Consider the following 27,824-nt stretch of genomic DNA (forward strand, 5'->3'; position numbering starts at 1 on the left):
AAACGTTTCCGGATCCAGTCTGATGCCTGGGGATATTCTAAGGTAAGGAATATATCACTAACGTGTCTCTTTCAGATAGGCGTGACTGCAGCAGAGTAGACAGCCATTATACATGGAGTTTGATCCTAGATTACATTTATTAAGACATAGGCAGGGTAGATTAAACACACTTTCGGGCGATCCAGAACCAAGATTTGAGTATATTACGCGCCTTTCCCCTCGTTCTCAATAAAACCAGATCAGTTTCTTATTAGTATATGGATCATAATTCTGGAAGCAAAGCATGCTTCAAATAAAAACCCTGTATCCTTTCATTGTTCATTTATTGTGTACAAACTTTAAACGGTGAAAGAATTGCACAGCTTTAATAACACCATGATCTAACAGCACTGAAACACACTGAATAACCCTTTTCTAACAAATCTTTGCTGCATCCAGAGAAACAGCACAGCAGTTCCACTTCAGAACATTGCTACAAGTCGACAAAATGAGTAAAGCAAAAGGCAACTCAGTCTATGGAAGAAGACAGATGCACAATAATAACCCCTTCAGAATGGGCTAATGAAAAAGGAAACAAAAACAAGGCTGCCATATGTAGATGTTTAGTATGTGCAATATAAAGAGCAGAGACGGGCCTGCTAAAAGCAATACAGACAATATAGCAAGAGCTTAAGAGCCAACTACCAATAAAGGCAGATGCAAAATAGCTTTTATGGCTTCTACTCATTCCCCCTGTTCTCTATCACCTGCAAAAGGATAATTGTTTTCTACATATGTCATCATGCAAATCTGGACCTATTGTAAAGTGTTTTTATTTTTCAAAGCCATTATGGTAATCTGATCCCCCACCGAGAGTTGTAAACCTAATCCTCTGGTGGGTTTTGGTAATATCCATGCAGCTCACACAACAACAGAGATAACGCGTATTATAATAAAAGGCATCCAGGCCTGCATGCCTAAATATCTTCAGGAACAGAAAAGGGAATGGACTCTGTTTTCAAGTATCTATCAGGTATCCATCTCATACTCCTAACCAACATACTAAATGAACAGGGAGTACGAAAGGGGTGGATGGTAACCTGCAGGCACGATCAATGCGGCTTAGGCTGCCTGACAAGAAGAGGAGCTTAAAGGAGAGGCAAGAGTCCGCAATAACACATTGAGACTCTTCAACAAAATAGAAACTGAGCTAAGCAGCTGTCATTTTACACCATTTAGAAAGTATGCACAGCAATAGATCAGGCTCTTGTATGGTGCATGAACACAAAGACAGCATGCAAATGCACACAAACATACACACACATTAGCAAACACATTCTCTCTCCCTAGGGGGGGGGACATAATGTGTGCTACTACACAAAATTGAAATTAAATGTGGAACATTTCATTGGTTTCTACAAAAAGCTGACATCTGGAAAAATTCAATCAGTTCATACACACATTTATTTTAATTTCTCAATTTTTTTTCAAACAATTGTTTACTCTTGCTATTTTGTGAGCTTCCAGTTTACCAAATCATGCTAGTATTCATTTTTAGAGATGCATATTTTCTTTTGCACGCACTTCATTGTCTGCTTTGCTGTTGTCATCAGAGCTACAAGGGTACTTGTTTGTCACTTATGGGCAATCATGAAAGGTTTGCCAAGTGAGGTCCTGGGCATTGGAATTTAATGTCTGAGGAATAAGGGAAACTCGTGAATGGCTCCCACCAGTGCAGTAAGGGTGGTTTTTGAAAGGCCACCCAAAGTCACAGGAAAGAGTACTAGAGTTACAGGTCAGAAACTAATTTGCACTCCTCCACTGGATCTTTCATATATTCACATGCTTGAATCAGAGTAGTAAGCAGTGCATACCATATCAATAAAAAGAGAAGCAGTTTTAGCCTTACAGAAACAGGTTACTAGAACTGCCTGCCTGAATGCTGAATCATCTGCAGCATTCACATCCAGGCAGTAGTGCTTGGTGAAAGTGTGCCTACTTTTTCCATATGGCCGCTCTTCAAATATCTTGTACATGCTCTGCAGCATTAAGTGCAGAAGTTGTCCCCATGATTCTTGTGGGATGCGGTCTCACTCTTCCTATGAGTGGGCACTGCACCTTGCTGTGAGCGTAGATGATGCAGATTGTCAGCCAACGTCCTATGCTCGATTTGGATAGTGAGAGGTCTTCTCCTGGAAGGCCATAAGGCACAAAAGGCTGGTCTGATGTACATAAATCTTTTGTTTTGTCCATATAAATTCTAATGCACCTTCAGACAATCGGGGAGTGCAAAGTTTTTTCTGCTCATTTTAAATTAGGGAAAGAGTAAAAAGAGGAAATGAACTCAGTAGGGACTTTAGGCATAAACTTCGGGTTGTTTATTAAGATGATGGTCTTTGGTAAATCACAGAAAAGGCTGTTTAGTAGTAACTGCCTGCACATGTGTGTACACATGTGACACTACCAGTTTAGCTCAGCTCGGTATCTGCGCAAAAGTAATCTTTCGCAGAAGAACCCTTCAGGGACTGGTGCAGACTTGATTTAGATCTTATATTGTGAGTTAGCATTCATATCGTAGTTCTGTGGTGCTTAACTGAAATACACATTATAGGCAAAATCAGCACCAAAGTACAGTTTCGCCCTGCTTCGGCCTACAGCATCAATGAGGTATCAATCTTAAAGTAAACCTACATCCGAATCACTCTCATAATATGTACACTTCTTATGGCACTATGAAAATGTCTATATTTCCTGGCTCAGCCATAATTAGATTCCAGGTCCTTGGCCCCCCTCCCCTCAATTGGGCCAAATTTGTTACTCTGCTGGTCAGCAGGAGGATCAAAGGCCTCGCTACACAATAGAACTCATTTACAGTGCTTGACCTAGTTCTTGGGAAAGGAAGGAGTGGTAAGAAAATCCGCATGTGTTAATTAACTCTTCAAATTGTGCCTGGCCTGGGAAAGTCCGAGGTCACAGAAACCAAGGAGAAAGGCCAGACCGCTGTAACCAAACACAGGAGTGGCTCCCCTTTGAAGCGTTGGTGGGAAGGGATCAGGCAGCTGTGTCAGTTAGTGCGTTTGCTGAGACTCCCAGGTAAGGGCTTTCCATAGACCACCTGAAGGGGGCCATGTCCAGAATTTTGTGCAGGAGGGTTGGGGCACGGGGTGATGAAGTAGCATCCTCTGACTGGGAAGAGGTGTCCAACCTCCAGCGCTTGCCACCCTTCACTTAAAAACATGTGCACAAGAGAAAGAGTTTTGAGAAGACATTGGAACTGTGGCTGTGACGCAGGATTAATGCCCAGCTGAAAGGAGAAGTCACCTATCTCAGCTGCGAAGATAAACTGAAGGACTTCGACTTCAGCTGGCACCAAGGACTAGGTTTGGTCTCTCTACTGCAGCGCCACTGTGCATGGGTGTAACTAGTGTAGTTTTCTGTAGCATAACCGAGCAAAATTACAGCAAAGTTACCAGGAATAATGCAAGAAGTGTAACCATGCATTTAGCAATATTTTCTGAGCTGAAAATGCTCCTGTGTCAAACATTTATCAGAGGATGCATTTTGTGTTAAGAAAATAGTGCTAAATGCAACAGAACATCAACAGCAGTAGCCAACAGCCGCCCGCTCTCTATTCCTGTACAATTGGGAAGGCATTTTTGCCACAAATTAAGCAAACAGGTGTAATTTTTGGTAATTTAGAGTCACAAGAGAAATCTAGAATTACTAAAATTACTCTGATGAACCTGGCATAATTAAAATTTAACCCAAGCCTAATCAGGAGACCAAGCAAAGGACAAGTTTTGCGAGGGATCAACAATATCAAGCTCCCAGACATATACCCTTTAGAGGCCAGGAGGGCTGAAGAAAATATTCATAGGGCTAGAGCTGGTACCCTTAGCAAAACAAAAACCAGATTCAAATAAATCAGCAAGGAGCGGAGAGAATTACAGGCCTGAAAATCTTGGTTCCCTGAAGGTACAAGGTGGAGAAAAAAGCGTGCATAGACCTGTTGCAAAATATCCAAATTCTCCCGGGTAGTGCCAAGCCAATGGGAGTCGGCGCACCCCACAATTTATTTTTCATGGGCAGGAGAAATAAATGGGGGCCCACTCACTGAGATCATCTTTGGCTCTACGGACCCTAACCCCCTGGGGCACATTAAGATTTTCCTGGGGTACCCCATCCCCCAGGCCAGACTGAGTAAGGATATTCCCGGGGCAGACCAGAACCTCAGGAGCAAGGCAGTATGCCTCCCTGCTCCCCATGCCCGTCTCTGTGGGGAGCAGGTGCCACTGCCAGTACCACCGCAACCTCAGAAGGGGAAATGGGGAGGGGATGCGACTCCTGCTCCAGTCCGCACTGAAACTCGCAGGCAGAAGCACAGAATGAGCCAACTGGCACGCATTCTATTCAACAGGCAAACCCACTTTCTAATAATCAAGCTCTCTACAAGATCAATTTTTGGTACACTTTATCAATCGATTCAAAAAGGAGACAAGATTATCTGTTAGTTACCAAATCAATGGAGGGAGTCGCACTGGTGGGAAGGCTCTTGGCAGTCAGTACCGGCACAGGCATGAAAAGGGGAAGCGAGGATCCTGGAACAGTGATACGCCTTCCTCAAATCACTGGGGATGACCATTGGGATGAGTCTCTGGTGATGGTCACTGATGGAAGTGGTTGTCTGAATGGTCCACCTACTGTGATGTTCTCTTTTGCCCACCAATTCAACTCCTTCTGTACTTTCTCAGCAACCAGTAAACTCTCCCTGTCCGCCATCAATTGTAGCCATTGGCTTTGCAGCTATTCATGGATGGAGTCTGGCAAATGGGATTAGAGAAAAGCAAGAAGCCATCATACCTAGCAATTTCATCATTGTTTTCACTGTTGGACTGTCCCTTCTGGTGTAGGTGAACTTGTTCTTTCAATACCAGGACTCTTTTGAATGTGGTATGCTTTTGCTGTCACAAAGGTTAACTCTGTCCTCAAGAATACCCCTTCCTTCATGGGAAGGGGTTAGGATTTCTACATGTTCAGCGAGAAGCCCAGTCTGTGCATGGTCTCTGTCACTCTTGGTATGCAGTCTTAGACTGTTCTTGCGACTTCGCATTTACAAGGCACTCTTCTAAACAGGGGTACACATGTATCACCTGCATTCTTATGCAAGCTGCTACATTGGCAACACATTTAGTAAATACTCTTGTTGCTGAATTTACAGTATTGGGTAACACTCTGAATTGGTCATGTGAGTAGTTTACCACAGACTTGCAGTACTTCTTGTGTTTGCTGTTCACCAGAATAGTTAAATAAGTGTCCCTGAGGTCTATGCACTCTATGTAGTCTCCTTCTTTTACCAGTGTGATTACTTCATGCAGTGTGGTCATTTTAACATTTTGTGCTCAGATGACTATATTCAGGAATCCCAGATCTATGATGGGCCTCAGTGTAAACAATGAGGAAGTATACAGATTACACTCCCTGGTTCTGTTATTCTTTTGGCAGCCCCTGTATCTCCCCTTTAGTAGGAGGTACTGCTTTAAAAGGCAAAATTCTTCTTCTTTGAAAACCTTTTCTTTGGATTAACATTTGGGGACATCTTGTATAACTATACTGCAACTGTATTTTATGATGTTAAGAATTAATTTGTTGGGGGTGATTTGTCACCATTTTTAGTGGAAACCTCCCAGTCTGCCCCCTGCAAGTGTGTAAGTTCAAGGCGTCTTCTCTGTGAGTCACTTGGTGGCTATGGCCAACCCTCTAATGGTCTAGGCCTTTTCCCTGGCTATACCTTCAAAGGAGAGTCTATGTGGTAATGGATACTGCTATGGCATGCTTGTTCCCAGGATAATGACTCCATGTGAGCTATGTTTGTTTTAGGGCTGAAAACCTCTTCGCCCCATCAGTCTCTTGCAAGGAGTACTGGCACACCTAAATATTCTCTGAATTGTAGGGCCCCCACTGTCTTCGCTGTGTAATTGTCCATTATCTATTGGAGGGAGTCAGCCAATGAAGTCTCAAAGAAACTCTCCTCCATAAAAGGTATACTTCTGGTAGAGGAATAGGCTGACTGTTTGAAGCCTCATACTCTTAGCCAGGCACGACTCCTTAAAGCCATGGGTTCATGCACATCCAAGGCAGGTGTTTGCTACGGTCTTACCCTCTTGAATTAGTGTCTTCGTTCTCTTTTGTATGGTCAGGGAGTTGTTGCATCAGCTCTTCTATCTATTCCCACTGTTGGGAACTATATCTATTTTGAAGAGCACCGAAATTAGATGAACGTGCCATCTTTTTTCCTACCCTTTATTTGTTTACTTTCTTTGTCTGGTGGTGGTCCTTTAGAGTATTAACACTACTTGATATGTGGTTATTGTCAGATGTTTTGATTTCTTCCTATTTCTTTTATCACTCTCCTTTTTCCACTGCTAGTAAATATCAAGCTTAATTTGTTTAGGGGTAGGATTTCCTATGTAGGCGATTGTTGGACCTGGCCCTTTTGGCAGGTTCACCCCTAAACTTTTTGTAGCTATCCTAGCCTTTTTCCCTAGGTAGTGTTAGTGGTTTTAGGCCTCTAAGCACTTTAGCACTGTGTCCCAGTGTAAAGTGCGTGCGCTATGTGTTACATTTAGTGAGACTGGCCTGCCCTCCCATAGGAATGCATGGGGGATGTGTGGGTCCATAGTAATTCCTGGCGTGTGCAGAGTGCAGGGTCGAGTTTAGTATGTGCGAACTCGTGAGAATAAATGCTGCGCAATGGTGTGCGCAGATTTATTGTGACTGGTGGAGAAGTGTCACTTTTAGAAGTTGGCATTTCTGTGTGGTGTGTACCTGCCTGTCTGCCCGATGTGGAGTGCATGTCTGGCTTGTGATTGACAGGTGCTGGATGGTGTGGGGAATTCCAGAAGCCAGGGTGAGTCAGCCCAGTGGTGAATAGAGAGATCTAGATGGGAGGGAGGGGTTGCACCTGGGACCTGAATAGGACTGGGCCTTCCCTCCACAATGCTGGCTCCGCCCCCTGTGGTGCGTCTGAGCACCTAGCCCCCACCTGACAATGGAGAGAGGAGCTGAGCAAAACAAAATGCTCCAAAGATCCCCCAAACCAGTTGCATCTGGTTTCCCCCTGGCCCTGCACCTTTGTGACAAAGGAAATTTGTGTATAAGAGAAGGAGCTGTGACCCATGAATGGTGTGTTCTGTGGTGCTGGTCCTGGCGCTGGGGGCTACTGCTGCTGGGCTCCAGGAGGAACCGCCACAAGGGACTGCCTCCCTGCTGGAGGGCCCTGTGTGCTGGCCTGCCTGAGCCCAGCCTTGTGCCCCCTAAACTTTGCCTTTCTTGGCAAGAGCGCTTTGCTCTTTATTGCTGGCCAGAGCGCTCCATTCTTTTTCACTGGGTTTTGGGACTTCAAGCGCCTGGGAAGCGCTATATCTTTATTGCCTGGGGAGCACTCTAGTTTCTGCCCAAGAAGAGCAGCGCTTCTGTTTTTAACTGCAGCACAGAGCTGCGATCATTTTAGAGAGGGAATCCCCGGCGTGGGGATCCCCCTGCATCTGTGCCCTTCTTGAGCGGGAGCCCACCCCGCTGATTACTGTGTGAAAACCGAGCGGGAGCCCACCCCGCATCGGTGCCTTCATAGCGGGTGCCTACCCCGCTTTGAATACTTAAGGAAGTGGGAGCCTACCCCTCATTGCCGCACTTTTAAATTTCATTATTGGCGGGTGCCCACCCCGCATCGCCGCTTTTGTGAAGGAAGGAGAAAACTCACCACTGCGGCCCGAGGGAAGACGGAGTGTTGCCTGGCAACCGGGACTCCCACCATCCAGTCATCGTGATGGCAAGCGGAGGCGGGAAGTCCCGGCACCAGGGAGATCGCGAGACGGGAGCCGAGTCCGGCCGGAAGGGAGGCGGAGGTGTTGCGGGTCGAGAGGGGCTCCTGTGGTGTCGAGGGAGCCCCGTGAACACAGAGAAGCCAGGCAGGAGCCTACCCCGCTTTGGCAACCACCCAGAAGCTGCGCAGCTGAAGAGAGAGTCTGGGCAAAGGGAAGGCGGGGTCCCGTGTACCGCGTGTGGTACAGAGACCGGCGAGGAAAGGAGCGGAGTCCCCAGAGAGCAGCCTGGTGAGTTGAGAAGGGCTGGGGGGCTCCACGTGTGCAATGTTGGTGCCGGTCCAAGCCTGGCCTATTTCCTGAGCGGCCCCCACCTGATAAGGGGGTCGCTCCAACATCGGGGGCATTTTTAGCTAATAAGAGTGGCGCCGCAGTGTTGGTGCCCGCGCAACTCTTCACAGCTGCCCAGCAGCCGCTACGTCGGGCCATTTGGTTCTTCCGAGTCCCAGATCGGGACTCCAACGCTTGAGCATAATTACTTTAGAGCCCGTGTGGCTCCAACAGGGGCAATATTGTTTTAAGAGCCCCAGAAAGGCCCAGAGGGCACAGTCGTGCCAGGGCCCGCTTTTCCCTGACCCCAGCTGCCCTGCGAGAGCGCAGGCAGCTGCGACGGTTTGCGCATGTTGGCACCAAAGGGCACACAGAGTGCTTGTGCCCCTCTTTGTGATTACACAGCTGTCCAGCAAGTAATGGGCAGCTGCCACGTTTAGGCGAGTTTGGCTCACGTTGCTTTTGCGGCTATTGCAGCCCGCCCTGACTTTACCTGACAAAGGGCGAATAGTTCTAAAGTGGCGCATAAGGTGGTCTGCGCCTGATGTGATGCTGCTGGCATAATATGTTTTATGTTACAGGTTCTACTACTGAGTCCAGTGTCTGCCAGTAATCACTGGTAGTGTTCCACATTTATTATATGTGCTATATCGACTGGTGCTCATGCTTTCAGGTATTACCTAATGAATTTATGCTTGTGATGCTAAGTGCGTAATGCGTTATGCTAATGGTTTGCAGATCTCAGGTGTTTATGCCTACAGTGATTGCATTCTGTGTTCTAGGCCTAATGTGATCATGATTGCGTAGTGTGTTCCTAACTTTTACCAGTAGTTACTGGTTTTGTTCTACATCTATAATTTATGCTACAGTTAGTATATGTTCTACATTTGCTAATTTCCCTTTGTGATTGTTCGGACAGTGGCCCAATTGGCCCCGTCAGGTGTTTATAATCCCCTGTAGATACTGCCCAGTGCCAGTTGGCACAGTGTATATTATGTGATTATGATCTAATGTGTTTATTATAATACAAAGGCTATTTTCATATATAACCTTGTGTGGAGTTCCTTTTGCGGTGTGCCTGGGGTGTTGCTGCTGTGTGTGTGCGCAAACACTTTACACATTGCCTCCGGGATAAGCCTGACTGCTAGTGCCAAGCTACCAAGGGGGTGAGCAGGGGTTATCTTTGGCGTGTAACTTCCTTGCCCTGACTAGAGTGGTGGTTTCTGCCTGGCTTTGGCGCACGCCTTAGCCAACCAGAGATCCCATTTCTAACAGCGATTAGTAATATGAACCAGTTGGCACTGTTATCAATTCACCCCGGTACAATCGCATCACAAAAAAGCAACTGCTGTTGTCTATATATCCCTAGGGATGTCTAGACTAAGACAGAAGGAAAAAAGGAAGGGGAAACGAGTGAAAGTGGTCCCGTACAGTTTACTTCTCCTCCAAAAGTTGTTTGGTTGTAATATCCACAGATATTGGAGAAGACGCCTCACTCACTTATCGTGACATGCTTCATCATAGGCGTCTTTCCACACCCAGGTAAGATGGTACTACCTGGGCGGACTCAACCAAAGTTGTTATGGGAGTTCTTATATAAAGCATAAAAGTGGCTATGCAGGGAACCAGATGAGTGAAGCTAAAAACACCTCCAGGTATATCCAAACAGTATGTACCAATTCACCTACCACCAGCTAAAAACACACAAAGTCCTTAGTGCCATGGTTCACAATTGATATGGATGGAGATTTCACATTTCAGGTGTATGAAGAAAGCATCCACATAAAATAATAGATTGAATGGTCAACATACTGAAAGGGCACTTATAAAATCTTAGCTCCAAGAGCCACCGCTTGTTCATTCTACATGAATGTCTTCACACAGATCAATTGACTTACTCTTTCTGTCACTGCAAACTGATGAGTGTCAGATGAGATTCTGTAGGTTCTGAGTTTTGTTGGCACAATTGTGATAAAATACTGGAACATCTGGTTGTCTAGTAAAAAAAATAAATGGCTTCAGATTTACAGCAACACTACAAAAACACATCTAAAAATTAGACTTATTCATGGTTGCAGTACTGAATCTGCTATTCAAAAAAGAAATTTTTTCTCACCTGTGAAAGATCAAAATGTAACTGAACCTTAGGGGCACACTTTGAAAAGTCTTAACAACGTAGCAAATTGGTGGTTAGTTACAAATAAATTGCAGTACATTGTAGAGAATTAAATGGATACTGGCGACCCACGGAGATATGCTGCATGAAAACGTTAGGATGTTCAACATTACCAGAAAGTATTGTGTTGCAAGTCATTTGTAAAGTAGGCTTTACTCTGAAGCGCTTCAAACAACAAAAACTATTGACAAATGAAACAGATTTATCATTCTATTCAGGACCAAATATCTGTGGTGCAGTAGTGCAGATAATGTGCACTGAAGTTTAGGAAATCAATGTCAGTTTCCTCTATTAGAAAATGAACTATAGTCTTACCTGTAACAATAGCTTAGAGTTTGAAACTGTTTTCAATGAACATGCTGTGCACTATCCAACCATCCAATGGTGGGATTCAGGAATAATACAAACGTTTTTTTATTTTTATGCGTCAACCTTAGGCAGAATCTATGACATTGGAAAGTGAACCCACAATGGCACTATGTGTCGCCTTCTTCTGAAGATTTCTTTTATTAACTATGGGCCATAAACAGCTTTAGTTGTCCATTGTCAAAAAACCTACTGTGAAGTAAACCAATACTTACAGCAAGCTTTGGGTCAGCCCATTGTTTACCACGAGGTTGGCTTTCTTTACACACTCGTTTGCTTGCTTCTTATGTAATGACTTTCCTACCTCTACTTCCGTTTGTCCCTCCCTCGAATTGTATGACATGCATCATTCCTTTACTCAGATCAGGGAGCAAAAAAATAATAATTGCTGTTGCAGGGACAGTATCATGACATAAGTGTGCATGCATGATGACAGATGAATACATTTATATCACACAGTTTCCGATTGAAAAGAGGGACACACTTTTGTCAATGTTGTTCAACATCATGACCACGTCGCAAACATAGATCATTCTTGAGTCAGAATTTTGTCAATACTTGTCTGTCTTAATGTCTTCCTAAATAAAATGACCTATTTTTGTATGATCACTCTCCGCCCCCCTCCCCCGAAGTTTTATGACTGAGGTCGCTGGTATTTCAACTTTGTAGAGTACTTGGCCCTGCTGTCCAGGCCTCAGGGCATGTGTTCTGATCCCCAAAGTGCGTGTACAATTGGCTAATATCCGATTGGCTTATATAACTTACCACATAAGTCCTTAGTACATGATACAAGAGGTACCCAGGGCTAGTAAGCGGACTGTCACTAGCCGACTGCAGCACTTAAATGTGCTACCACTAGTGACAAAAGTGAAAACATGAAAATGTGACTCTAGGCCTGTAACTGCAGCCTAGTTCAGCAGGGTTAAAACTGCTAATGCAACATGGCAAGATAAACTCTTTTGCCAGGTCAAAACCTTCCTTTTTAGGTCGAGTCTGAATCAGCGCACATGTGTTGTTCTGACGAGCTGTTGTAGTGGAGTATGGAAGAGAAGCCCTGCCCACTCTCTGCCCAGATCTGTCATAGGCTTGTGTCTTTGTCCTTCGTAAGTGCTGGCTTCTGATTTCTTAATAGGCTTGTTAGTCCCTCCTTAGTTATCCAGAAATAGGGGGAAGTAGAGGTAAAAGTTAGGTTCACCCTCCACAAATATATCTATCAAAAAAACTATCTGAACAAGTCAGGTAGACAGGAACCTAACAGGGATAAACAGAAGGTGTAGGAAACAATTTGATCCTTAAAAACACCGTTATTCGGAAGAGAAGTATTATCTCTTTCTATAGTCCCCTCACTCACCAGGGTTTCCCCACGGTGACATGCTTCATCATAGGGGTCCTCCCAGTCCTCTACGGACTGAGGCGTGCTGCGACTTGCGGTGTTACGTAGGAGCACTGGAAATTTTGTAAACTATGTGTAGTGTAAGTGAAGTAGTGGTGGAGTGGGAAAATTAAAATAATCAGCTAGTGGGCTACAAAAATAAACTTTATTGGTGCTCTAAGCTGAAAAAATTAAAAACGGGGTAATATGACAAGGGACCCTAACTATGATGGAAAGGTGTGCCTAGCATATTTTGAAGTCAACTAGTTTCGAGCTCCCCAGCTCTTCGTCAGGACTACACTGGGACCAGCCCAGTGTCGAGAAACTTACCACTCCTAGTCAACCTTAATAGGGTGAAATAAGTGTGATGCCACAATAGTAAGGCATGCGTTTTAAAATATATACATACGTAATGTACGTTAGCACACTGATCTGTAAAGTACAAAATCACAGTTAATTGCGAGGAAAAATATATACATATATATGCGCATAGTGTAATACGTAATAGTAACTAAGTTGTGAGCACACTACACACAGGTGGATGCATCCACCTGTGTGTAGTGTGCTCACAACTTAGTTACTATTACGTATTACACTATGCGCATATATATGTATATATTTTTCCTCGCAATTAACTGTGATTTTGTACTTTACAGATCAGTGTGCTAACGTACATTAAGTATGTATATATTTTAAAACGCATGCCTTACTATTGTGGCATCACACTTATTTCACCCTATTAAGGTTGACTAGGAGTGGTAAGTTTCTCGACACTGGGCTGGTCCCAGTGTAGTCCTGACGAAGAGCTGGGGAGCTCGAAACTAGTTGACTTCAAAATATGCTAGGCACACCTTTCCATCATAGTTAGGGTCCCTTGTCATATTACCCCGTTTTTAATTTTTTCAGCTTAGAGCACCAATAAAGTTTATTTTTGTAGCCCACTAGCTGATTATTTTAATTTTCCCACTCCACCACTACTTCACTTACACTACACATAGTTTACAAAATTTCTAGTGCTCCTACGTAACACCGCAAGTCGCAGCACGCCTCAGTCCGTAGAGGACTGGGAGGACCCCTATGATGAAGCATGTCACCGTGGGGAAACCCTGGTGAGTGAGGGGACTATAGAAAGAGATAATACTTCTCTTCCGAATAACGGTGTTTTTAAGGATCAAATTGTTTCCTACACCTTCTGTTTATCCCTGTTAGGTTCCTGTCTACCTGACTTGTTCAGATAGTTTTTTTGATAGTCCCTCCTTAGTACCACCTGGTCTTCATTTGTAACCTCCTATGGCTTATGGCCCCTTTACTTCGGTTGTTACACAGCACGCTGTAGTAGTATAAGAGGTTGTGATACACGCTGTGATGGTTCGAGTGGCATATATGTTTATTAGACACAAGAAGAACAAAAGAGTAAAGGAAAGGAGTAGATTCAAATCAGTCTCTCAAGGCTTCAGTTGTTGGTGATCGGTCTCCTTTCCTTCAGGAAGCGTCAAATCTTTCAGGGCTCCCAAATTAAACACACAAAAAATTAAAAAAGGAAAAAAAAATTAAAACAAGGAATTAGAACGTGTCACTTTTTCCAGGGGGTTCACCAGAGTGCCCCCCTTACCAGGCAGGGGTTTTATGTACAATAGGAAGTTGAGGCTTTTGGTGATGGGATTCGCTCCCATCCACATGCACTTCTCTCTGTCCCAAGTGCCTGCTATTTTCTGGCGCCCCACCAGGCCCACCCAAAACCCAGTGCATTCCTTGATATTTGCCTCTGACCACGACCCGTCTCCTGGGCCGTGGTCTGGGCACCTGAGGGGCCCATGATTGGAACAGCGCAACCGTCAGTCTTCAGACTTCTCGGCTCCGGCGTCTCTGGGGCACTTGGACGCTCCCGTACCTTGGTCCACGATGCTGTATACTCCGACTGGTAAATCCTCAGGAACCGTGGTCGCTGGTTCTGGTTTCCAGCTGCTCGCCTTTATGTCCTCCCGTATGTCCAGTTTTAGATTCTCTCCTTGCAGTCTTTCTCCTCCCTCGTTACCCTTCTCTTGCCTCTTGTCTAGTCCTTCGCAGTGGCATATCAAGTCCCCCCTTTGTTCAGGGAGAGCTGGAGTGCTCTCAGTTGTTGGGGCTTGGTCGAAGACTTCTGCCATGTTGGATTCCCGTGCTTCCTCACATACTCCTTCTTTAGTCTGTAAGCACTACTTTTATTGAGTTTGTCTTACTGCAGGCAGCACATAGGCGCCTGCTTTCTATGACAAGGGAGCCCGTTTTCACTTTAACCCGGGTGCCCGGCATTAACTCAATCCCCCACCCTTCCCTGCTTAATTACTTAGTCGCTGTCGTGTAGGTTTCTCCAGCCGCAACCAGACCTAAAGCCCGCCTCCTCCACCGTCTACGTTGCCGCTATCCTTGCTTGTTTCATTTGTTTTTGTTGGGCAGCAAAAGCGTGCCTTTTGCCTTTGGTTATGTCCCAGTAAACAGCACGCCATTCCAGCGAAAGGCACGGCCTCCTACCGCCGTCTGTGACACGGCTGGGACTGCTGCCCGCTTTCCCATCAAATGGAGGAGCTAATTTCTGGCTGGGAACAGGAGAAGATTCCTTGTCCTCAGTGTGGATAAGGCTGGCCGCCTCATCAAGCCAGTAGCAAACAAAGAAGTTTTTCTATATCCACAGGCCTGTCTTGGCAAGTTTTAAAAACTCACTTACAGACTCTTGGCTTTAAAAAATCCTCAGGAGCTCGTTTGTACAGAGCTTTGAGTTGCCACTGACAGCACATGGACGCTTCAGGCTGTGGGAAGGTTAAACCTCTCTCAGAGCCACAGCTCTTCTTTCTGTCTGTCTAGGTCATTGATTTTATAGTTCGAGCTGAGATCAATACCACTAGAAGCTTGGCCGGTGTACAGGCTGCGCTGCAGACTACCTGACTTCAACCCCCCTCTCGCCACGGACTCACGGTCTATGGAAAAGGTATCGTCCTTGCCAGCCGAATGGACACATGCTGAAGAGGACTCTTGCTAGAAGGAGCAATGCAAGGGGAGGGTTATCTCAAATGATTTTGTCCCTGTCATTATCAGCTACCCCTACCACCTCCTGCCCTACTCTGAGCGAGAAACTCACAAGTTAAAAGGTAGTCTCCTGGGACCGACACTTGGCATAGGTTGGCCCATATAAATTTCAGGTATCTTTTTCAACCACCATAGTTGGTCTTAAGATAAACTCTTTAAAGTGGTGCTCCAGAGGACTTTATTCCATCTTTATTAAGTTGCACAAGGGACCACTGCCTACGCAATATGAAAATGTCATTTGTGGCTTTTCCTGATGAAGGTACTGTGCCGTAACACGTGTAAATACCATCTGGGTTCCAGCCTTTGACTGTTGCCGAAATGAATTAAAGTTTATCAGCTCTGGATTCTTGTTACAATAGAATTTGGCCCTCAGCCATTCGTGACGATATCATAGGTCATGTAGACAGATTCGATTTTTAGGATCAAATATTATTATAAATGACAAATTAATAGACATCCTTCTGTTTATTTTTGTCATTGTCCATGTCTATGTACTTTCTGTCTCCATGTATAGAATGATGACGGAGGGAATGTCGACATGACTGTAGTATGCCTGTGATCTGTTTTTACATTATTCATATGTATTGCATTGTTTGAATAAAATTAACTTTTGTATTTGTTTATAACAATGTGTTCCTGTCCCTTCATGCTCTAGCTATGAACTATTGTCATGCTTTTGATAATGTTTGAGTTAACCAAGGATTTTGCAATTTGGAGCATCCGCTAAAACCAGGAGAAACTGAGATGCTTTAAGTGCAGGATGAAGTGTAGGTATTGAATTGTGAACAGGAGTACATGGAGGTTCAGTATCGGGAAACGGAATTGGGAGCGAGGTCCAAGTAGAGACAACCTAAGGTGGAGAAAAAGAGTCAATAGGAGGACCAGACATGGACAGGAGGGGTACAGATAAGTAATAGACTGTTGAATCTAAGCAGACTTCCACGGCAGGGATAGGTGGGTTAGGACGTGAAGGGCCAGCGCCTGTCTGGAAGGGAGGAATATACCTCACTTGAATTGGGGAAATAGGGCGGATTTGAAAGGAGATGCATGACAGAAGCACATTTTGTTAAAATGAGATTAATATTAAATTCAATTACTGACAACTTAGTAAGAACGGTGTCTAAATCTGTGATAGTTAAAAACTCCAGTTTAAAAAAAAAAAATTTTTTTTAAAGAGGCTTTGTAGATAGAAATGTATGTTTGGTTTTGGACCGTGGCGGAACTCTCAGCTTTGCGGAGTACTGAAGCCCTTTTGGCACCATCAAAGCATGGAGAAGGGAAACCTGTGGGACTAATTGGGTAAGACATGAGTAGGACAGCCTCAATCGAAATCTAAATGATATACATAAAATCATAGGGTTAGATTGAGTCAGAGAGGCATAAATAGCATTGATAGTGAACTCTACCATTTGGCCGAAATTAATCTGCTCTAGTGGAGCGGAGTTTAGCGTACCCAACTGCAATTTCAATTTCTAAGGCCCAGGTGCGACAAGTGCAGGGGTGTCTTTAGGCATTGGGTTTTTCCTTACTGGAGCAGTCGCGGTTGAGGTTGGAGAGACCACGAGGGGTGAAACCACGACAGACTCGAGCTCTGGAGGTTTGGGGACCTTGTTGACACCGATGGTCCACTTGAGCTCAGGCCAGAGGCGACGGGTGCAGTGGTGGCTTCATGTGTTGGGTTTTGGGGAGTTCCGCAGGCCTCAGAGTCTTTGCTTTTGGAGTTCCTGAAGGATGCAGGGGGAACAGGTCTGCTGTTCACCGGAGATCTTGGTCTTTATCGAAGGCAGGCAGTCCTCCCAAGGTTCTGGAGTCACAGCTGCAGAACGAGCTATCTTTGGTGCAGTTTTCGAAGAGGGATGCAGGGTCGGTACCAGATCAGATGCCTCTTTTCTCCTCTCTGCTTTTGCGGCTCTTAGGTGTCCTCTATCTTCTTAGGGCGCGAGGAACTGCTTCTCTGGTGCCAGGGGTTCCGCTAAATACTGAATTTAGGGATGTCAGGGGACTGTAGGGTAGGAGCCAATGGGCTACTGATCCTAGGGGTCACTATGCCCCCTATATGACCACTTCCTGTGGTAAGTGATCGTAACCCTGTCCCAGAATTCCTAAGTATGTCATCACAAAGATGGCTACTTCCGAAAAATTGTATCCACCTCACAGTAGCCTACCTTAGGGGGTGGTAACAGCCTGGAGGTAGCAAGCTTACCTGACTAGCTAATTTTCCCACCTGTCCAGGTGCTGAGGGGGTCCTGGACAAAGGGTGGCGGCTGCCTCTCCTGTGAGGGGAGCCAGATTTGCATTCCAAAGGCGGCAGCTCTTTGAAGCTTGCCGGCCCAAGGAGGATAATAAGCAAGTCATCCCAAGCTGCAGGAATAGGTGTCATGCTCTATAGAGCTCTGTTGGCTCCTTCCTCCTCCTCCTCCTGGTCCGCACCCTTTTGCAGAAAAGCCTGGGAGGTGCAGTCTCCCCCGCCAATGCACAAGACAAGTATCAGCAGTAGTTCACTAGTCTAGTGTAGTGATGTGATCTGATAATGGTAATCGGAGTTTAGTCTTCAAGGTTGGCTTTATGCATTGGTTCACAGGGAGGTTTTAATAGTAGTGTTAGAGCATAACGAAGTACTGAGCACCAATTCAGTGGCAGAGAATTCCCTTGCGAGAGTGGGTGTTGAAACCTGGATGTGCAGTTTAGAAATTTTGCATTGTTTACTGTTGCAAATAGATATAGTTTCGGAGTGCCCATTTCTCGAAAATATTTTCCCTAACTTAGTTTCTACATGTCAGAAATGTTGACTTCTCTGCCTCTATGTTAAGCTTTTTTGCTAAATGTACGGCCACGATTATAGTGTTGTATATAGTTCCCCATTTGCATACATCTTGTGTTATATAAGACAGGGTGTAGCACTTTGTCCCACCCCACCCGTTTAAGTGAACAGCACTGCTGTATTTTCCTTATCCACCTGTTCTACTTTTCCCTTCATCTGTGACTGGAAACATTTTAGCACTAAGAGCAGTGTCTTTAGCTATAAAACATTTATGTATTTTATAGATTATTCTGTCGTCCAGTGACCATTACCTTACATGGACGAAGTGAACACTGTGTGGTTTGTGTTCCTTACGGGTCACAGAAGGGAGAGGTGTTTTGAAGCATAAGGGCCCTGGTCAATTCTCGTCCACCTTTTTACTTCCTTCTGTATCATGTTTGTAACAGCCATTAGACTGTTCCATTAACCCACCTTGTGTGACCATTGTCTCATTGCATGTCATATGCATATCAAGACTTGCATAAAGTATGAGAGATATATACAAAGATCTCATGTCAAACAGTACACAAACATTCTCATCGTCAGAGACTATGCCTGACCTCTTTAAGTACTTCCACAACTGCTTTGGAATCTAGTTCAGCTTGCAGAAGAACAAGTAATTTAACTTCAGCAATGGCCTGGTGGCTAATGTGTCTATCTGCATACCTTTACAAATTCCCACAAATAAAAAACATATTTTTAGTACTGAGTGGAAAATGTCCTTCAGCAAAGAAGTTATCCAACTTAGGTCACTACTACAATCTTGCTAAATTTACAGATTACCTATGCGAAAGTTCCAAATCAATCATGTAGCTTGAGAACTACCAATCTGTGATGATCACAAAGGGAACATTACAAAAAAGAATTTAATTTCGCAATAAATGCTTACGATCTGAGGCAATTTTTTCCGTTCCATCAAGGGTGTTAATAATGCCAGGAATTGGCTCTCCAAATGACAGATGGTCAATTCGATGAGAAAAGTTGTATGCTGTAAACAAAAAAGCATTAAATACTTGAATAAAAACAAATAACATTTGACAATGTCATTTATGATATATTCTACATGCACCTTTGCACTACAGATGACAGGTGATTGGTAGCAATTGGTGGGTCAAATTACACCAAACTGATATCAAACAGCAAGAGGCATCTGAATAAAAGTAATCTTTTAATAGTAATAATAATACAATTATTAAGAATAATACAAAGTAGTGCCCAGATTATATCAAACTGTCAGATGCAACCACACTTTCAATGCTACTATTCACAAGTGAATGTTTTGGCATACGTTGACAAAGGGTCTTCCTGTACACAATTCACTTGCATGCTACAGTGCAGATATCCATTTATCTAGTAATCTCTCAGTCTAATACCAAAGCTTTTTTTTGTTAATTTTAAAGATGGACAGAAGATGGTTTCCACATTCTGTCCGCTCTTTGCAGGATGCTGTTCCAGGGTCAGAATACAATCATGAGAATGTCAGCATCACTTATGGCAGGAACATCTGGGGAAAGAAATGCTGCTTTTGACAAGCCATTAAGTGTTATATTAATTGTAGTGTATGCAATTTTAATTGAATGACTAGTAAACGGGGACAATAACAAGATAGTGAAACAAACAAATATGCATATGTTTTCTATTTTCCTTATTGAATAGAAGTATTTGCTTCTATTTTAAAAATCTTTGAAAGTTGTGTCAAATCTTTAAACTTGACTGTCAGTAAAACAGGTTGCTGGAACGTAATTTTCCTGCAAGGGTAATAGTCAAGATTAAAAGTCCAAGTAATACCTAAAACATCCTGTTTTGGTACACAAAATACTTAAGTGTTAAGTACGCATAGGGGTGAACCAGTCATTTCTGACTGGACTAAATAAACTTGGACCAAAGGCAATGGTCTTCAAACAGGTTTTATTTATGCAATTTTTACATTTCTCAACAGACTAGAGGATTTCAATTAGGGAAGATAAGCTTCATGGGGGTTCCGGTGGTCTTTGTCTTAGCTCATCTTCCTTCACACCTGGTTAGAAAGGCCATATAAGGGCCCTCTAAAAAGAATGTCTTGCATAGGTTTGCCTCTATATGTAAAGTTGCTGTTTCGTGTATGCAAACTACTTAGATGGCAGGAGAATGTAGATTAAATGTACTAGATTTACTGTAAAGTTCTTTTCCCCTGCTTCTCAATTGGTTGGGAACAGGACACAAGGAGGGGAGGCAGCATTTGCCTGGCCAAGCCTCAAGCTTATACGCTGTGGAGCACCTCTGACTAAAAGGAGCATATATGCTCTCCAAGATACATCCACAGATTAATACTTACGAAAAGCAGGCATAGTAGCCAAAATTAGCCCCTAAAAAGACCATGCGTCTTTGCAGTGACAACATGACAAAGTCTGAGAACTTGTAACCTCCTCATCTACAAATACAAAACGGAAAATACTATCCACCTGGTTACAATGGCTTTTGATGCTTTATTTTCCGGCGCAAGAGCTTTATATGTTAAAGTCACATGTTCTGAGATCCTGTCCAGGTAAAATTTCAGAGGCCTAGACTACAGTCTCTTCTTTGATATCACCGATGAAGAGTAAGAATAATTTAAATTAAAACTCCATGTAGAACCTCACAATGAAGGAGGAAAGGGACTACCTAAAGGACAACTTCACCTTTGTCGAAGACAGTGGAAGACACTTCATATGAAAGAACTTTAAGCTCCACGGTTCTTCTGCTAGAAGTGATTGCCACTACGAAATTCGTCAATAAACTTTATGTAGTAAGGTCAAAAATGTGCTTATATGCAGGACATGAAAAGATTAGACTTCAAAGCTAGGTCTTAAATAATGTAATGAACGTGAAGGCAGTCAAAATGATACGTCACTGTTTTATTTTGCAAGCAAAATGCCAGTATGAGAATTCAGGTAAGCCACAATAGAAGAGCAAAACAAGTAATAATTAAAAGAAACATTTAAATCCCTGTGTCAGCTACAGAGTAAATTAAAGCCAGAGTGTTATTCAGAAAGTACTTAAAAGGCTTAAATTCTTATTTAACAAAACCATAAACATTTATTTTTGTATTGTTTCTTGATTTATTCTCATTGATATATCATGGGTGTATTTTTCTCCGAAAACAAATTTGAGATAGGGATAAAGAATCCGCTCTTTCAGCTCGATTTGGAGATCCAGAAACTGGGTAAGCATCAGAAAGTCAACGGTGTGGAATACTTATCGTCTGACACAGGACATATTATTTGAGGTCAAGGACAACACTCTTTTATGTTTATTTTGTCTGCTGGGCAAGTAGGCCCAATCGCCTGCAGCACAAACACTTAGCCTGACAGTTTACAGTACAGGTCTGTGAATAAGAATGGTCTGCTACTAAAGTAAGATTTGTATCTATATGTTGTTGTTCAAACATTTATATAGGATTCATTAATGCAAAGCCTTTATTATTAGGATGAGTCTTCTAAGGAAATTCAGTCAACAGTGGAGTCAACTTTATTACTAACAGTGCAACAAAATTTAACAATTTGAGGCTACTTGGACAGCTCCCAGGATGCTCCCTAATTATAGGTAGAAGACTGACAGCAAGGTTGATACCAACAAAATAGCGACTTGAAAACTATTTTGCAACTTTAGGTAACATTTCTTTTAGGTATCAATTCTAAAATGTGTTTGATCCATAGCAATATTTAAAATCATGATGAGAATCAGTATAAAACAATTATGGACAATGTAGGATAGTGCCCATTTTTACATGCCACCCTCACTTTTTGCCTGGTATTTAATGCAATTTTGACAGAAAGTGCACTGGGTTCCTGCTATCCGGGTCCCTAGTGCCAGTTCTCTTTCCCTAAAACTGTACAACTGTTCCCCCAATTGGCCATACATTTAACACCCCTGTAAGTCCCTAGCAGGGCATGGGTACTAAAGAATGTCCCAAAGGGCTTCAGCATGTATTGTACCACCCAAGGGACCCTTCACCAAACTCATGTAAGCTGCCATTGCAGGCTGCATGTCTTGGTGCAGATAAAAGTGAAAACACGACATGGCACACATCCCTGTGTGCCATGCCTACAGACACTGCATGCAGTATAGGTAAGCCACCTCTACAGCAGACCTTACAGCCCTAAGGCAGGGTCACTATACTACATGTGTGGGCATGAGTAGATATGCCCCTGTGATGTCTAAGCCAATTTTTAGATGTCACAAGTGAACAGGGAAGCCATTTTTAGTACATGTGCTGAACACTAGTAAAAATGAGTTCCCCAGCGATAGGATGGCTTCACTCAAATCTATGCCGTTTGGTATAAAACACATTGCATTAATAAACCCACACTGATTCCAGTGGTGGATTTCTTAATACATGCACCCAGAGGGCACCTTACAAGTGCCCCCTGAAAACCTACCAGCCTCTAGTGTGCTGGCTGACCGGTGTAGACCAGCCTGCCACCAAAGACAGGTTTTTTTTATCCCAGGGGAGAGCCTTTGCCCCTGAGGGCAGAAACAATGCCTGCTCTGGCCGGAGGTGCTGTCACCTCCTCCAAGCAGGATGGCTCAGTAATCAGCATATCAAGACAACAGCCTTTAAAGGCCTCGGCCGCCTTTGATATGTGATTACAGCTTTCCCAGACAGGAGAAATGCAAGATATGCAAGAAGGCATGGTGCACTACGAGGCCAATCACACCCATAAGGTGAGCTGTCCTTTAGGAATATTCTGCCATCTTGGTAATGGCAGTATTAGGATCTCTGGGACAGGGTTATGCCCATTTCCCATAGGAAGTGGTCATATGAGGGGTGTGGTGACCCCAAGGGTAAGTAGCCCATTGACTATCACCCTTCACGCTCCTAAATGAATGTAGTATTTAGGGGAGCCCCTGGCACCAGTAAAGCAGATTTTACTGACCTGAAAAGAAGGACATGAAGAGCCTAGAAAAGCAACCCTGCTAGCCTGCCTGCTGTCCCTAATAATTGTGCTAAAGACAACTCATCTTGCAGCGGCTCTGCCCCCAAAAGCCAGGGAGGACTGCCAGCACTTTAAGAAGCCACCAGAATCTCCTGTGGAGTAGCGGAGCTGCTCCCCTGCAGGCACCCAAGAAGAACCACAAGAACTCTAGATCTCTAAAAACCCAACACCCGAAAGCACCACTGCACCCATACCCTCTAGCCCGAGTCAAAGTGGGTTAATAGTGCCAGTGATGTCCTAAGACCCTCCAACATCGAACCCCAACTTGGGTTTGCCCGGACTAGACTCCAAGTCGCAGCCTGCAGCCTCTTTGTGCAGGGCCCCTCTACCACGAGTGTCTCCTGCAATGCAAACCCGATGCCTAAAGATACCACTGCACCGTGTCCCACAGCCAGAGGAGAAGTGAACCGAAGGTGTCCCTATGTGCCCGAGCATTGTGAGAACTGAGCCTCCCTGTTGGTTTAGCTGGACTTGCTTCCCCAGTATCTACCTGCAGCCTCTTTGTCTCAAGACCGTTTCCCATTGAAATTAACGGGCACCCACCTAGGAAAAGAACCTCTGCACCATGACTCCCCAGAACTTCCCGAGGTGACATGTTGGTGCTGCCTTCGACCTTGCCCTGTACTTAACTTTACTTCAGAAGATTGGTCCTGTAAGTCGCTGCTAAGTACCTGTATGCAGTATAAGCGATTTTCCCCATTGAATAACTAACACATTAGAGACAATACAAATATACTTACCTGTTTACTTCAAAGCTTCTATTTTAACAAGCATTTGCAATGCTATAGATATCACATTTGCAAGAGTTTGAGCTATTTGCATTGTAAATGGCAATGCCTTTAAATTATTTGTTGGTTTTTTAAAACAGATAAATAAAAGGCATTGTCATTTACAATGCCAATAGCTTAAACTCTCGCAAATGCAAGACCTATTGCATTGCAAATGCTTGTAGAAGCGTCCCATGCCACGCTTTCACGCTAATGGCAGCCGCGCCCCTTTCTACAGAAAGGTGCGTGGCTGCCATTAAAGTGAAAGCGTGGTTTAGGGGGCTTTTACTAAAAAAAGCATTTGTTTATTAAGTTGACAAACTATTTTTGTTTTTGTAAAAGCGCCCAATGCCATGCTTTCACTTTATTAACGGCCACCCCCCTTTCTTTAGACAAGGCTTATCTAAAGAAAGTTGAGCGGCCACCATTAAAGTGAAAGTGTGGTATGGGACACTTGGGAAGCTAAGCAGGCACCCTTGCAGGAAAGCACTTAATGCCTGCAACAGGGGAAAATAATTAACCCGTTCCGTGCTCATGACGGAACCACGCCTTCATGAGCCACGGGCGCCGTGTGCTCATGACTGAGTGGTTCCGTCATGCTGCGGCCGTTGGCGGCCGCTCCGCCCACGCGGCGCTAATTCCCCGCCTGTGCGGGCGATTAGCGCAGTGGGTGCAGTCATGACGGAACCACTCCGTCATGAGCACAGCTCAACCGTGACTCATCACGGAGTGGCTCCGTCATGAGCACAGCGCCACCGCACTGCCCCCAAACCCCCCACAGCGCTGCGGCGGAATTCCTGCCGCAACCAAGGGGTTAAAGAAAATAGTGCTAACAGACTGTGGATAAAACAGACAACACAATAAAAAGTCTAGTGATCATGGAAGGTTACAAGGCGGTACTAAGGAGGGACTACTAACCCCATTCATGAATCAAAAGCAACCATTTAGAAACAGTAACAAGGGCCAAATGAAAAGATGGGCGGAAAATGGGTGGAGCTTCAAGTCCATTCCTGAATCCAGCATGCCTTGCAAAGCACCGCATGAGCTGCCCAGGCTCGACCTAAAAAGTACTTACCCAATAACGAGGTTCTTGGTGCTAAAAGTTGTATAAAAATGTGCTATTTTTCTAAATTGCTAAATTGCTGTGTATCATTTATTGATTGTGTGTATGCAACAAATGTCTAATACTCCTCCTTGATAAGTATAAGGCTGCTCGACCACACAGCAAAAAGAGCAGCTTGGGATTGTTAAACCAAGCCCTGTCCACTAGTAAGGTATACATGGAGTCTATATAATATACCAAAGAGCGGTATATTGTGTAGAGAGCCAGCTTCCTACAGGAAACATTAAAATAAATTAAGGCTACAATTATTAAAGATACAAAAGTGCACACTCTGGTACATGTCTTTGCAGGTGCTGATCTACAATGCCTTTCAGGAATTAACAAGAGTTCAGAGAATTTAGCCTGGAAACCATAATCCTAGCAAACATTTGTGAATTCGATTTTTGCATAAGAATATATATATATTAAATTACCAGTATGAAATCGCTGGCTGCCATGATAATAAACTTCGGTTTTCAACAGTAGTGAGTGCGTCCGGACATGCTTGGGAGTTTGGTGAATAAAATTTAACGCGGCAGCCCTGCCGTGCTGGGCGCACCATCTTGAAGAAAAGAGGCTGCGGTGGGAACAATCTCACGTTGAGGCGGCACTACTGTTGAGGCTTCAACTAACCAGCGACAATGCCGGAGCCTTACAAAAGGAATACAACTGCTGCCAAAGAAGTCTATGCAACCCACTGAGGGTACTACATGTTCCAGCATGCCCCTGTGCACTAAGCTACACCCACTATGGGCGGGATACTACAAATAAGCATGCAGCTGCCCATGAAGAAGATGTTCAATACACCGAAACGCGTCGGCACTTTTAAACTTTAAATTACCGGTATGAAATCGCTGGCTGTCATGATAATAAACTTCGGTTTTCAACAGTAGTGATTGCGTCCGGACATGCTTGGGAGAGAGGTGTGTGTGTGTGTGTGTGTGTGTGTGTGTGTGTGTGTGTGTGTGTGTGTGTGTGTGTGTGTGTGTGTGTGTGTGTGTGTGTGTGTGTGTGTGTGTGTGTGTGTGTGTGTGTGTGTGTGTGTGTGTGTGTGTGTGTGTGTGTGTGTGTGTGTGTGTGTGTGTGTGTGTGTGTGTGTGTGTGTGTGTGTGTGTGTGTGTGTGTGTGTGTGTGTGTGTGTGTGTGTGTGTGTGTGTGTGTGTGTGTGTGTGTGTGTGTGTGTGTGTGTGTGTGTGTGTGTGTGTGTGTGTGTGTGTGTGTGTGTGTGTGTGTGTGTGTGTGTGTGTGTGTGTGTGTGTGTGTGTGTGTGTGTGTGTGTGTGTGTGTGTGTGTGTGTGTGTGTGTGTGTGTGTGTGTGTGTGTGTGTGTGTGTGTGTGTGTGTGTGTGTGTGTGTGTGTGTGTGTGTGTGTGTGTGTGTGTGTGTGTGTGTGTGTGTGTGTGTGTGTGTGTGTGTGTGTGTGTGTGTGTGTGTGTGTGTGTGTGTGTGTGTGTGTGTGTGTGTGTGTGTGTGTGTGTGTGTGTGTGTGTGTGTGTGTGTGTGTGTGTGTGTGTGTGTGTGTGTGTGTGTGTGTGTGTGTGTGTGTGTGTGTGTGTGTGTGTGTGTGTGTGTGTGTGTGTGTGTGTGTGTGTGTGTGTGTGTGTGTGTGTGTGTGTGTGTGTGTGTGTGTGTGTGTGTGTGTGTGTGTGTGTGTGTGTGTGTGTGTGTGTGTGTGTGTGTGTGTGTGTGTGTGTGTGTGTGTGTGTGTGTGTGTGTGTGTGTGTGTGTGTGTGTGTGTGTGTGTGTGTGTGTGTGTGTGTGTGTGTGTGTGTGTGTGTGTGTGTGTGTGTGTGTGTGTGTGTGTGTGTGTGTGTGTGTGTGTGTGTGTGTGTGTGTGTGTGTGTGTGTGTGTGTGTGTGTGTGTGTGTGTGTGTGTGTGTGTGTGTGTGTGTGTGTGTGTGTGTGTGTGTGTGTGTGTGTGTGTGTGTGTGTGTGTATGTATATGTATATATATATATATATATATATATATATATTGCAAATTCTTTTTTCCTAAACCTTTTTCCCTCCATCCTTAAAAAATGTTTTACTCCTACTGTTGTCTAGAATACATTTTATATCTTGTCCTGTATGGGGAGACACTGGAGCGGAGTTGGCGAATACCCTTAAATATGTACATTTGTGGTTGTGCATAGTCTCACAGTGCATTTCAACCCTGGACACACAGCTTACCGTCTACTTTCAGCCCCTGTATGGAAATTTGCAGATTTGTGGAAAATCAGAGCTTTGAAAGGCCTCAAACTGTGATGTAATATGAGCCCTGGCATAATCAGAGATTATGATATGAGAGGTCCAATATAAGTCAGTTGCCACAATTTTTGCAACTCACTGCATGGCATTAAAAGGGACAAGTAGAATTTGTTTTACAAGACATGTAGATTTCTGAAGCTTCCATTCTCAAGTACATATGTTATAAAATTCCACACCAGTTGAAAGTTTTTCTGAGAAAGAAAAGGGAATTGCCATAAACACAATTTGGCAAGGTCAAAAATTGGTTACATATATCGATGAAGGGTAGACAGATCTCATACTAAACAAGTGTTCAATGAATTAAGGGGGTTCAGAAAGGCATGATTAACATCAAGACAATTCTATCAATCCCACCTGTATAGGAAAACTTTATTTACCTGCTGCCAACGGTTTGCGGCATAGGGCGCAGAAGATGACATGTTTTCTGTGCTTCGGTCTTCTAGCGTCCGGCTCAGAACATTACAATTTTTTCTTCGAAGAAGTACTTTCAATTTAAAAGTGATTTGTAATACCTCCACTGAAAACCACAATGCACCAGAACACAGACTTTGCTTTGTTTTGCCAATTGGTTAAGAGCAGGTTGTAGAGATGTAAATGCTTATAAAGCCTGTGCACAGAGAAGAATAAGCATACAGTTGAAGAGCAGGCAGTATAAATGTTTTCTAAAAACAGCTTCCTATCATGCCGCTGGTAGTGTGCATGTTAATATTCAGCACTACTAGATCAAACAGATTATTACTGATGGCGTTTTCTGTTTGCAGCATGTGCTGTTATCACATGCTTTGCACAGACCAAAGAGAAGTACCTAAAACCCTAGAGCAGTGACTTCTGGGAAGAGGTACAAG

The 27,824-nt window shown here is 44.0% G+C and overlaps 1 protein-coding gene across 11 annotated transcripts in view; it reads right to left on the minus strand.

The window, feature by feature from the left end:
- Positions 1–27,824, minus strand: part of ERGIC2 (ERGIC and golgi 2) — a 196,480-nt gene that overhangs the window by 55,143 nt on the left and 113,513 nt on the right. For all 11 annotated transcript variants that reach the window (XM_085652343.1, XM_085652335.1, XM_085652344.1 and 8 more), the window contains 2 exons: positions 18,796–18,894; positions 10,028–10,125 (listed from right to left, as the gene is read on the minus strand). In XM_085652343.1, coding sequence (XP_085508469.1) covers positions 10,028–10,125; positions 18,796–18,894 — 197 coding nt within the window. The remainder of the gene's footprint in view (positions 1–10,027; positions 10,126–18,795; positions 18,895–27,824) is intronic.

The sequence above is a fragment of the Triturus cristatus genome, chromosome 4_1 (genome assembly GCF_964204655.1).
Source record: "Triturus cristatus chromosome 4_1, aTriCri1.1, whole genome shotgun sequence".
Taxonomy (NCBI): domain Eukaryota; kingdom Metazoa; phylum Chordata; class Amphibia; order Caudata; family Salamandridae; genus Triturus; species Triturus cristatus.